At 42.0% G+C, this 14,494-nt stretch overlaps 1 protein-coding gene across 2 annotated transcripts in view; it reads left to right on the top strand.

Moving 5' to 3' along the window:
* Positions 1-14,494, top strand: part of LOC120991490 — a 95,140-nt gene that overhangs the window by 50,280 nt on the left and 30,366 nt on the right. For both annotated transcript variants that reach the window (XR_005776686.1, XM_040420299.1), the window contains one exon: positions 2,129-2,214. Coding sequence is in view for 1 of the 2 variants with exons in the window: in XM_040420299.1 (XP_040276233.1) it covers positions 2,129-2,214 (86 nt within the window). In the remaining variant the exon portion in view is untranslated. The remainder of the gene's footprint in view (positions 1-2,128; positions 2,215-14,494) is intronic.

Here is a 14,494-nt window from a genome sequence, read left to right as displayed (position 1 = left end):
TTAAGATAAGCATTTCAGACACCAGTCTTAATAACCCCTGTGCTGGCGGAGGAACTTATCCACCGCCTGTCTAAATCTACACTCGCTCCCTTGTTGTGTAGATTTAGAACATTTTCTATGCCTAAAACAGGTGTAGACAATGATAAATGAGACGGGCATGGCGGCCTGCCCCCATCCACACCCCCTTTTTTTAGACCTGGCGTGAGTGGGGAAAAGTTGCAGATTGCGGCACAATTAACCTTTGCACTGCAATCTGCGCCAGATATACGCCAAAATTTGGCGTATATCTGATAATAAATGTCCCCCTACATGTTTTACTGAATCTTTTCACCTAAAACTGTATATAAATCTGCTCAGTTCCTTCTGCTTTATAACATGCTGTTTTCACTGGATTTTCTTGGTGACAGGTTCCCTTCAAAGTTAATATATCTATTAAAATGGAAATGTCACCACATGCTTCTCTATTTAAAGGTAGTCTGACAGCACCAGATGGTGACAGAAAGCAGTTAAGCCATACCTGCTGCTAATACTTGCTCGATAGGTCAGAAGTAGAACTTTTAACATGAAGCGCTCTGCTCTCACAAGCGCCATGGACAGTCCCTCATGCTGAATTGACCTGCTCCACATCCTCCCCATCCTTCCAGCACTCTGAGTGACGGCCGTTGCGCCCAACGAGCAGACCACCACAGCTGTCACTTGAAGCTGAGCATAGTTAAATGCAGAGCTGAAGGGAACTTCTCATTGAGAAACCACCGAGATAGAACTTGCTGGAGCAGAACAAGCCATGTTAAAATGTTTTTTTTAATTTATTTTTTAACCTATGTAATAAATATAAGCTACACTTCAGGTATGGTTTAACTCTTTCCTCGTCACTCATCTAGTACCATTAGCAGCTTTGAGGGGTTAAAACTGCTTACAGGCTCCCTTTACTAACATATTATTATAAGTAGATAAGGAAATAGGGGACTCATGTTTTTTTTTAACTTCCATTTGAATGCTGAAATGCTTGCTCATTCATGTTCTTTCTACAATGTTTCATTGCTGAATTCTGCTCAAAGTCTGTGCTAAAGGTTCCACGTATTATACGGAAGAGTAGAAAGTATGGGGGTCACACATCACCGCAAAACAAGGATACCGGCCGTGTTCGTTTCGCATTTTACGGACAAGAATAGGACATGTTCTGTTTCTTTTTTTGTAGGTGCAGCGGAACGGACATACGGATGCAGACAGCACACGGTGTGCTGTCCGCATCTTTTGTGGCCCCATTGAAGTGAATGGTTCCGCATCCGGTTATAAAAGGGTTTGGCGTCACTCAATATCTGGCGTTGATACAGACAGAAAGCAAATATAGTTCCAAAAGTATTATTTAATATCTCACAACATGTTGTATAAAATAACATAAAACACCTTAAAAATACATAAAAATGCACGTATACCCTATTAGGACCACTATGTTAGTTAGTATGCAATTCAATTGTCCTTGTAGGTCATACAAAGTCCATAATGGGTTATGCAGTGATAACCAATTGAGGTAGGTACAGTTAATGTTAGTGTGCAGAGCACTATATCGGTTGCAGGTCTACTTTACCGCTCCTAGTAGTCAAATCGTTGCTTGGATGTAAATCGCAGGAATCACTACTGTTAGCCGTCCGGCTGTTTAGCTGTGAACTGCGAGCTGCAAGGACCTTTGGAGGCGTGGTTGATGAATCCCCGTATAGCTGAGTATACTCTGACCTTTCAGGACCTGACGGTGGCGTCCCACGTGGTACCGGTCGGATAGGTCAGGTGGCTCTTATTTCAAGCGGGGGTTTCAAATAGATGCAAAGTTCATTTGTAGTTGTAATCGTCTTCCTTATCTTGTCCCACACTGTCTGCCAACCATACGCGTTTCGGGATGAAATCCCTTCCTCAGTGGTACAGACAGTGGGATGGAAATGTTCTTTTTATATCATCTATAATTAATTGATGAGATGCATGCTGGGACATGCGGATCGGATGCGGACAAAAACAACTGTCGTGTGTATTATCCCTTTACCTACAATCCATATTTAGTTCCACTGCAGTGAATGGGAGATTTACATATAGAGGTGCTTTCTCTTATATATAACATTCAACTTATCTTTTCTAGCAAAAATGAAATGGAAGATGCCGCTCTATTTTGGCATTCCACCGGCATGCAGATATAAGCATACATCTTTTGTTCTGCAAAGTCATGTAAGTACTCTTCATTTGGTTAATATACTATAAAGGTGGTTGGGATTCTGTCTTTTAGATTATTTTGGACAATAACATTGCTAGATCAGCATGATTGTAGAATGCTTTAAAGCTCAAATCTAATGAGCAAGAACATTTGACTCATCTATATAAACTTTTTCAATCCTATTTAAAGTATCAGTGTACCAAAATACTCAATGCAGAGCTATTTCCATTTTCTGAAAATAAAGCTTATAAATTGTATAAAAAAGTATGTAATAATGGCTCACATTCAGTGCCTACAAGCAGAGATGCCGTAAACCATGATTTAAAACACAAGATGTATAATATATTTTCCCTTACGCCCATGACAGCACCCTTGAGAGAGCCCGCCTCCATCCCGGACAGGAAACAGGAACTTTCGTGGACAGCTTCTTAAGGAGGAACTCAGCTCCTATACCACCAGTTACTGTTTCCTGTCCTATGGATAGGACAATATTTTGTGGAGAGCTACGAGGCTGCAGGGCCCCGAAATCTTTTTTACTGCAGGGGTTACCTGGTACGGCGTAAGTCTCCACTAGGAGCCGCCGGAAGACTGGATGCAAAGATCCTTCTTGAGACTTGCCGGGTCGATGTCCACGGGCAGTCCGAGCCGTACAGAGAGGTGAGGCTGTCACGGCGGATCCTCCTGGCGGTGTTCGGGAGGTCCGGGGCCTTTGGTTTTCTCCGCAAAGTTCTCTCCCATAAGTCCTTACAGAGGCTGGGGGCGGAGTAGGTTTTCATACTCACGTGTAGAGCGCGCACCAGAAGTTGTGAACGTAACCTCCGGTGTTTGGAACGCATAGCGTTCCGGAAGTACGGCGCTCTGGAAGGCCACTGGCGGGCATCGGCAGGGACCAGACCTAGGGTATTTAATCCCATTAAGTGCGCAGGTAGAAAGATTCCAGCCAGCCTGCAAGCATCGGCAGAGTCCTTTATGGAAGACCCTCCATCCCTGGATCGTACCATGGAAGAAGAGGGTGTTCAGTGCACTGGAGACCACAACAGTCATGATACAAGACCAGTATTCCTTGTGGGGTAAGGGGGTCAATCCCCAACTTTATTTCTTCCTCCTTTTGTGCTCTAATGGGGTTTATTTGTTGTTATTATATTTTAGAATATCAAAAAGAGTCCTAGAAAAGCTGTCTCTAAAACACGTGGAAAAGAGTGTGCGGTGTGTAGGAAGAAACTTGCTCCCTCCTGGCCAAAGTTGTTATTCCAACAATGTGTAAACAAGATGGTAGAAGAGTAATCCCCATCACTAATGCAGAGTATCAAAAATATTGTAAAATCTGAGATCGCAGATTCTATGAAAGAATTTAAAAAAATGTTTCCTTCATCACCATCCGGCAGGCAGGGACACTCTAGTAGAATATCTGATTCAGACTCTTCAGAGGGAGAGGCAGAATAGGGAGAGGTTCTGGATAGTTCTAACCCATCCTCAGATGACGAGTCCACGAGTAAACCTTTATTCTCCCATGAAGACACTGATTCCCTACTTAAGGCCATTAAAGCCACTATGAAGGTGGACGAGTCTAAAGAACAAAAAGACAGTTCAACAGATAATGTTCGGTGACCATTCGGCGAGATCAAAGGTCTTTCCGGTAAATGAAAATATAAAATACAAAAAGAGTGGAAGAAACCTGACAAAAAATTCTTTATTCCTAAGAATGTTAAAGGGCTTCTGTCACCCCACTAAACTCATTTTTTTTGGGCTTCTTATAATCCCTATACTGCGATATATGAATACATAATGTTATTAGTCATTTTGGTTCAGTAGATAATGAATAAAACGTACTTTTATAATATGTAAATTACCTGTCTACCAGCAAGTAGGGCGGCTACTTGCTGGTAGCAGCCGCATCCTCCTATCATAAAGACGCCCCCTCCGCATGTTGATTGACAGGGCCAGTGAACGCGATCCTACTCTGGCTGGCCCTGTCTGCTATCAAGATCTCGCGCCTGCGCCGTAACGGTATTCAGTCGGCGCAGGCGTACTGAGAGGAGGACGCTCACTCGGCCGCTCCATCCTCAATGCGCCTGCGCCGATGACGTCACATCTACACCCGGCGCAGGCGCACTGAGGAAGGAGCGGCCGAGCGAGCGTCCTCCTCTCAGTGCACCTGCGCTGACTGAATACCGTTACAGCGCAGGTGCGAGATCTTAATAGCAGACAGGGCCAGCCAGAGGACGATCGCGTTCGCTGGCCCTGTCAATCAACATGCGGAGGGGGCGTCTTTATGATAGGAGGATGCGGCTGCTACCAGCAAGTAGCCGCCCTACTTGCTGGTAGACAGGTAATTTGCATATTATAAAAGTACGTTTTATTCATTATCTACTGAACCAAAATGACTAATAACATTATGTATTCATATATCGCAGTATAGGGATTATAAGAAGCCAAAAAATAAATAAAAGAGTTTAGTGGGGTGACAGAAGCCCTTTAAAAGGAAATACCCCTTTGATGAAGGTGAATCCTCCTGTTGGGACAGACCTCCTAAATTGGACGCCCCAATTGCTAAAATGTCCGAAAGATCGGCTTTACCTTTTGAGGATTTAGGTTCCCTCAAAGATCCCATGGACAGAAGAGCTGAGGTATATCTTAAGAATGCTTGGGAGGCCTCCACTCAGGCTTTCAAGTCTAATATCGCCCACATTGAAAATAAAACTCCCAGAGAAAAGTTATTGGAAGTGTTTCCTACTATATTAAAAGCAGTCGACTTTATATCCGATGCTTCTGCTGAAGCTTTAAAATTAAATGCCAGATCAGCCGCCTTAGCCAATCCCGCAAGAAGAGCCATTTGGCTAAAAGGATGGATGGGAGATACAGGATCCAAAAATAAATTATGCGCTATTCCATGTCAAGGCGATTTTTTGTTCGGACCAGTCTTAGATGACCTTTAGGAAAAGGCCTTGGATAATAAAAAAGGATTTCCTTTTTCCAGACCTACTAAAAATCGTCAGTTTTTTCGCAAAAACAGGAAAGATTTCAACAGAGACAGAAAAGGACAACAGGGGTAGAAAAGATAAAGGTTTCCTGTTTAACTCCCAGTCCAATACCAGTTCCAAAGTTAATCAACAATGACGGCTTCGTTCCGGTGGGGGGGAAGACTCTCTCTTTTCCGCCGCGCTGGGGGGGGGGGAATCTCAAGTCCGTGGATTTTGGGGTTTATAAGAGACGGGTTCCGGTTGGAGTTTGTCTCTCCTCCACCGGAAAGAATGAGAATTACAAATCTAGATCAAAATTCTGTAAAAAACATAGCGTTAAAGCAAGAGGTTTTTTCTCTTTTAAAGAAGGTCTTGACTCAGGTACCAGACTCCAAAAAAGGAAAAGGATTTTATTCGTCCCTTTTTCTTGTTCCCAAACCAGACGGGTCTTTCAGAATGATAATAAACCTAAAAAACTTAAACCATTTTCTGAAATACAAAAAATTCAGGATGGAATCGGTACAATCAGCAGTAAAACATCTTTTCACAAATTGCGTCATGTCAACCTTAGACATAAAGGATGCATATTACCACATTCCAATTCATGTAGATTCCCAGAAATACCTAATAGTGGCGATATCTATGGAAGGACAGATCCATCATTTTTAATACAGAGCACTCCCGTTCGGAATTTCCCAAGCCCCCAGAATTCTTACCAAATTAATGGCGGAAATGATGGCCCACATAGGAGAAAGAGACATTCTAACAATACCATATTTGGACGATATCTTAGTGGCAGCAGAATCCGAAAATGTTTATCCTCCCACCTACTAGAAGTAATAAAGATATTAGAAGGATTAGGATGGCAGATAAATTAGGAAAAATCAAATCTGAACCCATCCAGGAAATGTCTCTTTCTAGGTCTGATCCTGGATTGTGAAGGTGTGAGGTCTCTTGTCGCATTAAAAAACAGAACCATCAGACAAGGAATGGCGGTCTTAGGCAGGATGACCTCCACAATCCCTGCTGTCAATTGGGCTTTGTTTCACTCCAGGAAACTTCAGTGGTATATTATGCAGAGATCACAGGGATCGTTGTCCCCCTTAAATGCTTTTCTCCCTCTCACCCCTCAGGTTGCAGAATCCCTAAAATGGTGGCTAGAACCAGCAAATCTATCACATGGCCTTCCCTGGAATCTGCAAGAACAGATATCAGTTACCACAGATGCGAGTCCAACAGAGTGGGGAGCATATTGTCAGTCGGAAGTCCGTCAGACAGGATTCTCAAAATATGAGGGAGCTGAGAGCGGTTCTACTTGCTCTCGGAGCATTTCTACTGAAAATAAAAGGGAAAGGAGTAAAGGTTTTCTCGGACAACGCAACGGTAGTATCCTATTTGAACAGACAAGGAGGAACAAGATCAGAAAATGTTATGTCACTGACCGCAGAAATTTTTTCTCTAATTATCCTCTGTGTTCCTTTTATCAAGGCAGTTCACTTAAAGGGAACAGAAAACAAAAAGGCGGACTATCTAAGCAGAAACTGTTTAGACCAAGGGGAGTGGTGTTTAAATCAGGCCTTCAACCAGATAGTTTGGCTTTGGGGCAATCCTCAAATAGACCTTTTTGCGACCAAACAAAATCCAAAGTGCCATCTTTTCTTCTCTCTAGATCTCTTCCATGGCCTGATCAGCTTCTATATGCTTTTCCACCTCTAAGACTGATCCCGAAAGTACTATAGAAGTTGAGACAGCACAAAACAAGGCTTATTCTGATTGCTCCCTTTTGGCCAAAGAAAACGTGGTTCACCTGGTTAAGGAAACTATCTCTCGCGGAACTCTTTTTTTTCAAGGGCCGATCCTTCATCCGGAAGTAGTAAAGCTTCACTTAACAGCCTGGTATCTGAGAGGAATATATTAGAAAAAAGAGGCTTGTCTAAAGAAGTGATTTCTACCCTTCTGTCATGTAGGAAAGAGGTTAACTCTTCAATATACCTAAGAATATGGAAGACATTCTTGAGTTTCTCGAAGATCCCAGTAGATCCATTAGGTCCTCCTCCGATGCTGGAAATTTGGGATTTTTTACAAAATGGACTTAATAAAAAACTAGGAATTAGCTCTCTTAAAGTGCAGATTTATGCTTAGTACCTATTTTGATTTTCCCTTGGCCAATCATCCTTGGATTAGGAGATTTTTCAAGGCAGTTAGCAGATCTAGGCCGGTGACCAGATTCTCAGCTCCACCGTGGGATCTCAACCTAGTTTTATCTAGAATGATGGAACCTCCCTTTGAGCCTCTACAGGAATTACCTATTAAAATTCTGTCTTTCAAAACTGCCTTTCTAGTAGCTATCACCTCTGCTAGACGTGTAAGTGCGATTTCTGCCCTCTGTACCTCTCCTCCCTATACTAACATTTTGGATGACAGAGTTATCATTAAACCTGATCCTTCTTTTGTTCCAAAAGTGGTCTCTTTTTTTCATAGATCCCAAGACATTGTTATACCTTCTTTGTGCCAATTTCCAAAAAAGAAAAAAGAAAAGAAACTCCATTGTCTAGATGTAAGAATATGCCTGTTAAAACAGACAGATTAAAACAGAGAGCATACCCCAAATGGATGATATCCAGAGGTCTAGCTATAACAAAAAGTAAAAATAGGAAAGAATTACTCTTTTCAACCCGTGAGAAAAATATTTTCAAACAGAAATCTGGAATTGTAGGATCGGATAAAAATGACAATGAAAATCTACCCACACTTGTTTTAACATACAGCAAACAATTCAAAAAAATCCAACAAATTATTAAGAGATATTTACCTATCCTCTATGATGACAAAATATTGCACTGTTGAAACAAGGTTGCAGAATTGTGTCAAGACGGCCAAGAAATATAGGAAATGATTTGTCTCCATCTATGTATACACAACGGGTTAAACATAAACGGAATCCATGGCTCATTTATAAAGGTTTTACCAGATGCGGAGGCTTGCGCTGCCGCACCTGCACATATGTAGTGAATACAAAAACCTTCCATGATGCCAATAATTCCCATATCTACCCAATTAAATCATATATTAATTGTAATTCAATAGGGGTGGTATACATTATAAAATGTGTAGCCTGTGACATGATGTATGTGGGTTGCACCACCAGAAAGTTCAAAGTTCGAATTTTGGAGCATCTCAACTACATAAAAAATCTGCACAGTGTGAACACATCCAATGCGGCCAAACACTTTATTTGCAAACATGAAAGCCAAGTGCGCAATTTCAAAGCTTATGCAATAGAACAAGTGAGACTACCTAGTAGAGGAGGAGATTTTAAACGTTTGGTGAGATTAAGAGAAGCCTTCTGGATTTTTAAATTGAACACCAGGCACCCAAATGGCCTAAATATGAAAAAAGAGCTCATGTATTTCTATTGATCAAGGATCTCTTTCCATCATATCTCCTTTTACACTGTAATTAAGAGTACTAGCGGGGGAAAAAGGGCCTATGTCAGATATAGCAGTATAACACTATCACATATGGATCCATGCAAAAATGCTGTTATATATAACCAATGTGGTGTTCTATTGTTATCATGACAGTTGATATTCTATCATAATTTTAATATGTATACTACATAGTAACATAGTAACATAGTACATAAGGCCGAAAAAAGACATTTGTCCATCCAGTTCGGCCTGTTATCTTGCAAGTTGATCCAGAGGAAGGCAAAAAACCCTGTGAGGTAGAAGCCAATTTTCTCCACTTTAGGGGAATAAAAAATTTCTTCCCGACTCCAATCAGAATAACTCCCTGGATCAACGACCCCTCTCTAGTAGCTATAGCCTGTAATATTATTACGCTCCAGAAATACATCCAGGCCCCTCTTGAATTCCTTTATTGTACTCACCATCACCACCTCCTCAGGCAGAGAGTTCCATAGTCTCACTGCTCTTACCGTAAAGAATCCTCTTCTATGTTTGTGTACAAACCTTCTTTCCTCCAGACGCAGAGGATGTCCCCTCGTCACAGTCACAGTCCTGGGGATAAATAGCTGATGGGATAGATCTCTGTACTGACCCCTGATATATTTATACATATTAATTAGATCTCCCCTCAGTCGTCTTTTTTCTAAAGTGAATAACCCTAATTTTGATAATCTTTCAGGGTACTGTAGTTGCCCCATTCCAGTTATTACTTTAGTTGCCCTCCTCTGAACCCTCTCCAGCTCTGCTATGTCTGCCTTGTTTACAGGAGCCCAGAACTGTACACAGTACTCCATGTGTGGTCTGACTAGCGATTTGTAAAGTGGTAGGACTATGTTCATATCACGGGAATCTATGCCCCTTTTGATGCAACCCATTATCTTGTTGGCCTTGGCAGCAGCTGCCTGACACTGGTTTTTGCTGTTTAGTTTGCTGTTTATTAAAATTCCTAGATCCTTTTCCATGTCAGTGTTACCGAGTGTTTTACCATTTAGTATGTACGGGTGACTTGCATTTTTCCTTCCCATGTGCATAACCTTACATTTATCAGTGTTAAACCTCATCTGCCACTTATCTGCCCAAGCCTCCAATCTATCCAGATCCCTCTGTAGTAGTATACTGTCCTCTTCAGTGTAAATTACTTTACACAGTTTAGTGTCATCTGCGAAAATTGATACTTTACTATGCAAGCCTTCTACAAGATCATTAATAAATATATTGAAGAGAATAGGGCCCAATACTGACCCCTGAGGTACCCCACTAGTGACAGTGACCCAATCTGAATGTGTACCGTTAATAACCACCCTCTGTTTTCTATCACTCAGCCAGTTACTTACCCACATACAGATGTTTTCTCCCAGTCCGAGCATTCTCATTTTATATACTAACCTTTTATGCGGTACAGTGTCAAATGCTTTGGAGAAGTCCAGATATACGACATCCATTGATTCGCCGCTGTCAAGTCTAGAACTTACCTCCTCATAGAAACTGATTAAATTAGTTTGACATGACCGATCCCTCACGAAGCCATGCTGATATGGCGTTATTTGCTTATTTCCGTTGAGATGCTCTAATATAGCATCTCTCAGAAAACCTTCAAACAGTTTACCCACAACAGATGTTAAACTTACCGGCCTATAGTTTCCAGGCTCTGTTTTTGGCCCCTTTTTGAATATAGGCACCACATATGCCACGCGCCAATCCTGTGGGACATTCCCTGTCAGTATAGAGTCCGCAAATATCAGAAATAAGGGTCTGGCTATGACATTACTTAATTCCTTTAGGATACGGGGGTGTATGCCATCCGGTCCTGGCGATTTGTCTATTTTAATCTTTTTAAGCCGCTGATGTACTTCTTCCTGGGTCAGACAGGACACTTTTAATGGGGAATTTATTTTTGCATTCTGCATGTCATCTGACAATTTATTTTCCTCAGTGAATACATTGGAGAAAAAAATATTTAACAGCTTTGCTTTCTCCTCGTCGCTCTCTGCGACTCCCCCCTCATTACTCTTTAAAGGGCCGACACCTTCAGATTTATACTTTTTAACATTTATATAATTGAAGAACATTTTAGGGTTGGTTTTACTCTCTTTGGCAATTAATCTCTCGGTCTCTAGTTTGGCCGCTTTTATTTGTTTTTTACATGTTCTATTTTTTTCCTTATAGTTTTTCAGTGCTTCCGTGCAACCCTCCTGTTTTAGTGTTTTATATGCTTTCTTTTTGTCATTTATTGCTTTCTTTACAGTTCTATTTATCCACATTGGTTTCTTTTTGTTCCTTAACCTTTTATTACCATACGGTATGTACCTCTGACAATGAGTTTTTAGGATGTTTTTAAAGATATCCCATTTTGTGTCTGTATTTGTGAGGACTTTGTCCCAGTTAGTTTGGCCTATGGCCTCTCTTAGTTGGCTAAATTTAGCTTTTTTGAAGTTTGGTATTTTTGTTCCTCCCTGTAGAAACGCTCTTTTGAATGATAATTGGAAGGTTATTACTTTATGGTCACTATTTCCCAGGTGTCCCCCGACCTGCACGTCTGTTGTTCTGTCAGGTCTATTGGTTAATACTAAGTCCAGTATGGCCGTCCCTCTAGTCGGGTCCTGAACCAGTTGGGAGAGGTAATTGTCTTTGGTTATAGCCACGAACCTGTTTCCCTTATGAGATATACAAGTTTCAGTTTCCCAGTCTATATCTGGGTAGTTTAAGTCCCCCATAATAACCACCTCATTATGATTTGCCGCCTCGTCTATCTCGTTTAGTAGTAGATTTTCTGTGGACTCTGGTATATTAGGTGGTTTATAGTAAACTCCTATTAGTAATTTATTGTTGTTTTTAGCTCCATGTATCTCTACCCATAGTGACTCCACATGTTCATGTCCCTCACTTATATCTTCTCGGACTGTGGGCTTTAGACAGGACTTTATATAAAGGCAGACCCCTCCCCCTCTCCGGTTTTGACGATCCTTTCTAAACAGACTGTAACCTTGTACATTAACTGCCCAGTCATAGCTATCATCCAGCCATGTCTCAGTTATTCCCACTATGTCATAGTCCTCCTCACACATCACTAATTCCAGTTCACCAGTTTTATTAGTCAGGCTTCTGGCATTAGTATACATACATTTGAGAGGTTTATGTATATTTTTTACCCTACACCTTTCCTTCTGAATTGTTCTAGTCCCTCCTTCCATTCCTCCCCCATTCTTATTACCTTGCCCCCGGTCTCTATCTGCACTATCTTCCCCTCCTATAACGTAATTACCCTCCCCCCCAGTCCCTAGTTTAAACACTCCTCCAACCTTCTAGCCATCTTTCTCCCCAGCACAGCTGCCCCTTCCCCATTGAGGTGCAGCCCGTCCCTACGATAGAGCCTGTTGCCGATAGAAAAATCGGCCCAGTTCTCCAGGAACCCAAACCCCTCCATCCTACACCAGTTCTTGAGCCACTTGTTAATCTCCCTAATCTCCCATTGCCTTTCTTGTGTGGCTCGTGGTACAGGCAGTATTTCGGAAAATACTACCTTAGAGGTCCTTGCCCTCAGCTTTTGACCTAAATCCCTGAAATCATTTTTAAGGACTCTCCACCTACCTCTAACTTTGTCATTGGTTCCGATATGGACCATGACCGCTGGATCGTCTCCAGCCCCTCCCAGTAATCTGTCAACCCGATCCGCGATGTGTCGAACTCTAGCGCCAGGAAGACAGCACACTGTTTGGCGATCACGGTCTTTGTGACAGATTTCCCTATCTGTTCCCCTAATAATGGAGTCTCCCACTACCAGCACCTGTCTGGCCTGCCCTGCTCTCCTGGTTCCCTGCTTACTGGAGCTGACATTCCCCTGACTGGCAGAGGAAGTGTTTTTATTTATGTTACATTTCACGTTTGATTTAATTGATAAACTGATGACTATATGTGGATGCATAAATTATCTATGTATATTGTAAGACACATGAGCAGTGCTTCATCTGGAAAATAAGAGGTTAAAGTGTGCTTTGCCTCCTCTGCTCCCCCACCCTGCAGGTGGGGGGAGAGAGTAATTACTCTACAAACCAGCATAAAACTACCAGAGGAAACACTGCTCATTGTTACGACTAAGAACTACTGTTCGAAACGCGTCAAAGTTGCTACACTTGTGGGTGGATGTCCTGTCTAAATTGTCTACTGCCTGAATAAAAGACGAAGATTTTAGCTAACCTATATCTCAAATGGAGGCATAAAACATTATGTAAGCCCACCCTAAGACAGTTGAAGATAATTGGTGCAAAGTACAACTCTTCATGCAAAAAATATTTTGATGTTTAGAATATGGGATGGTAACAGAAAGTGGTCCTAAATTACTGCTTAAGGCTCCATTCACACATCCGCAATTCCGTTCCACATTTTGCGGAATGGAATTGCGGACCCATTCATTTCTATAGGGCCGCATGATGTGCGGCCCGGATCCAGAAATGCAGACCCGCACTTCCGGGTTCGCAATTCCGATCCCGAAAAAATCGTCATCTAATAACCCCTATCTAAACTACTAAGAGGTCATAAACTTATTTAAGCCATATTCTTATCAGTAAGATAAGAACTGAGCTAACATGAGTATTTATAAGGCCAGGAAGCAGAGATAAGGAGTCCGTCTGCTCCTGGTCTGATGGAAAAGGGTGCACGTAGAGCATGTCAGCTCTGTACAGAAAAAAAAAGGACACCATATTTTTAATAATATATAATATATTTTTAGCTCAAAATGAGTACAATAAAAAAAAAAAATATCCCCACAGGTGTACATAGGCTTTAAGACAGGATTAGTAAAGCTGCTCCATGTTTAAATCTATGGCCTAAACCACTAAAAGGCTTGTGGAGCAAGCACAGCACACTGGTGTCACGAGTAATGGGGAGGGGAAAGTACCAGATAACAAACAGAAGGAAATAGGCCGGAATCTAGGCCTCAAAGCTAAGGGAGAGGGATGGTGACCTCCTAGGAATCCCTAGACATCTCCCTGACTCCTGCCAATATGAGTAGACCCTGAAGGTGGAAATACTCATAAACCAGAATCTTCGCCCTGGTGACCCTGTGGTGGCAGGGAATGAGACTACTGGTTCCTTCCCAGATGAAGGAACCAGTGTCGCCCTGAGGCCTAGAAAACAACCATCACAAGCAAACAACAAAATGCAAAACAAAATGCACTTAGCTTAAAGAAGAATGGAGGAGCAGGAGATCCAAAGGAACAACACTCCAGCTCAACCAACTCCAGCAGGAAATATCAACCGCATGGTAAGCAGTGTGAGTCAGAACTAAATTGAGCCTCAGTAATGATCACAAGCTGCACCTGACAAGAGGTGTGGTCATTACCAAACAACAACACTGCAAGGTGAAAACAGAGAGACTGTCAGATACCCTCACATGCCGCCAGTCTCTCAGATCTTCTCACCTCTGTCATGGGAGGGCCCGTGACAACTAGTGTACAGGCTAAAAGGATAATCAAATGGCAAGATCCTTATAAATAGCTGACCCTTATTAGTATTACATGACAATAAAGGGATATTATATATGGAATTAGATAATCTTCCAAAAACTGCCTGACTCTCTTGTCCATGGGCAATGTGTGGAATTGCTTCCCAGTCCCATTCAAATAAATGGAACTCACCTGTTTCTGGTAGAAACAAAGTACAATTCCTACTATGTCATATGTTCACAAATAAACTCCTGCACAGGAGTTCCACACCGCTCCATACAACAAAGTCTATCCACCATTAGTAATACCCTCAGCATATCCTCATCACACGCAATGTTTCTGGAGACAGGCCCTCTTACTCATGCATGAGTAATGAGGCGTGTCCCCCAAAATGTTGCGTGTAATGAGGATACACTGAGGGTC

Source organism: Bufo bufo, chromosome 2, assembly GCF_905171765.1.
Source record: "Bufo bufo chromosome 2, aBufBuf1.1, whole genome shotgun sequence".
Taxonomy (NCBI): domain Eukaryota; kingdom Metazoa; phylum Chordata; class Amphibia; order Anura; family Bufonidae; genus Bufo; species Bufo bufo.
This window is presented reverse-complemented; position numbering and strand designations above follow the sequence as displayed.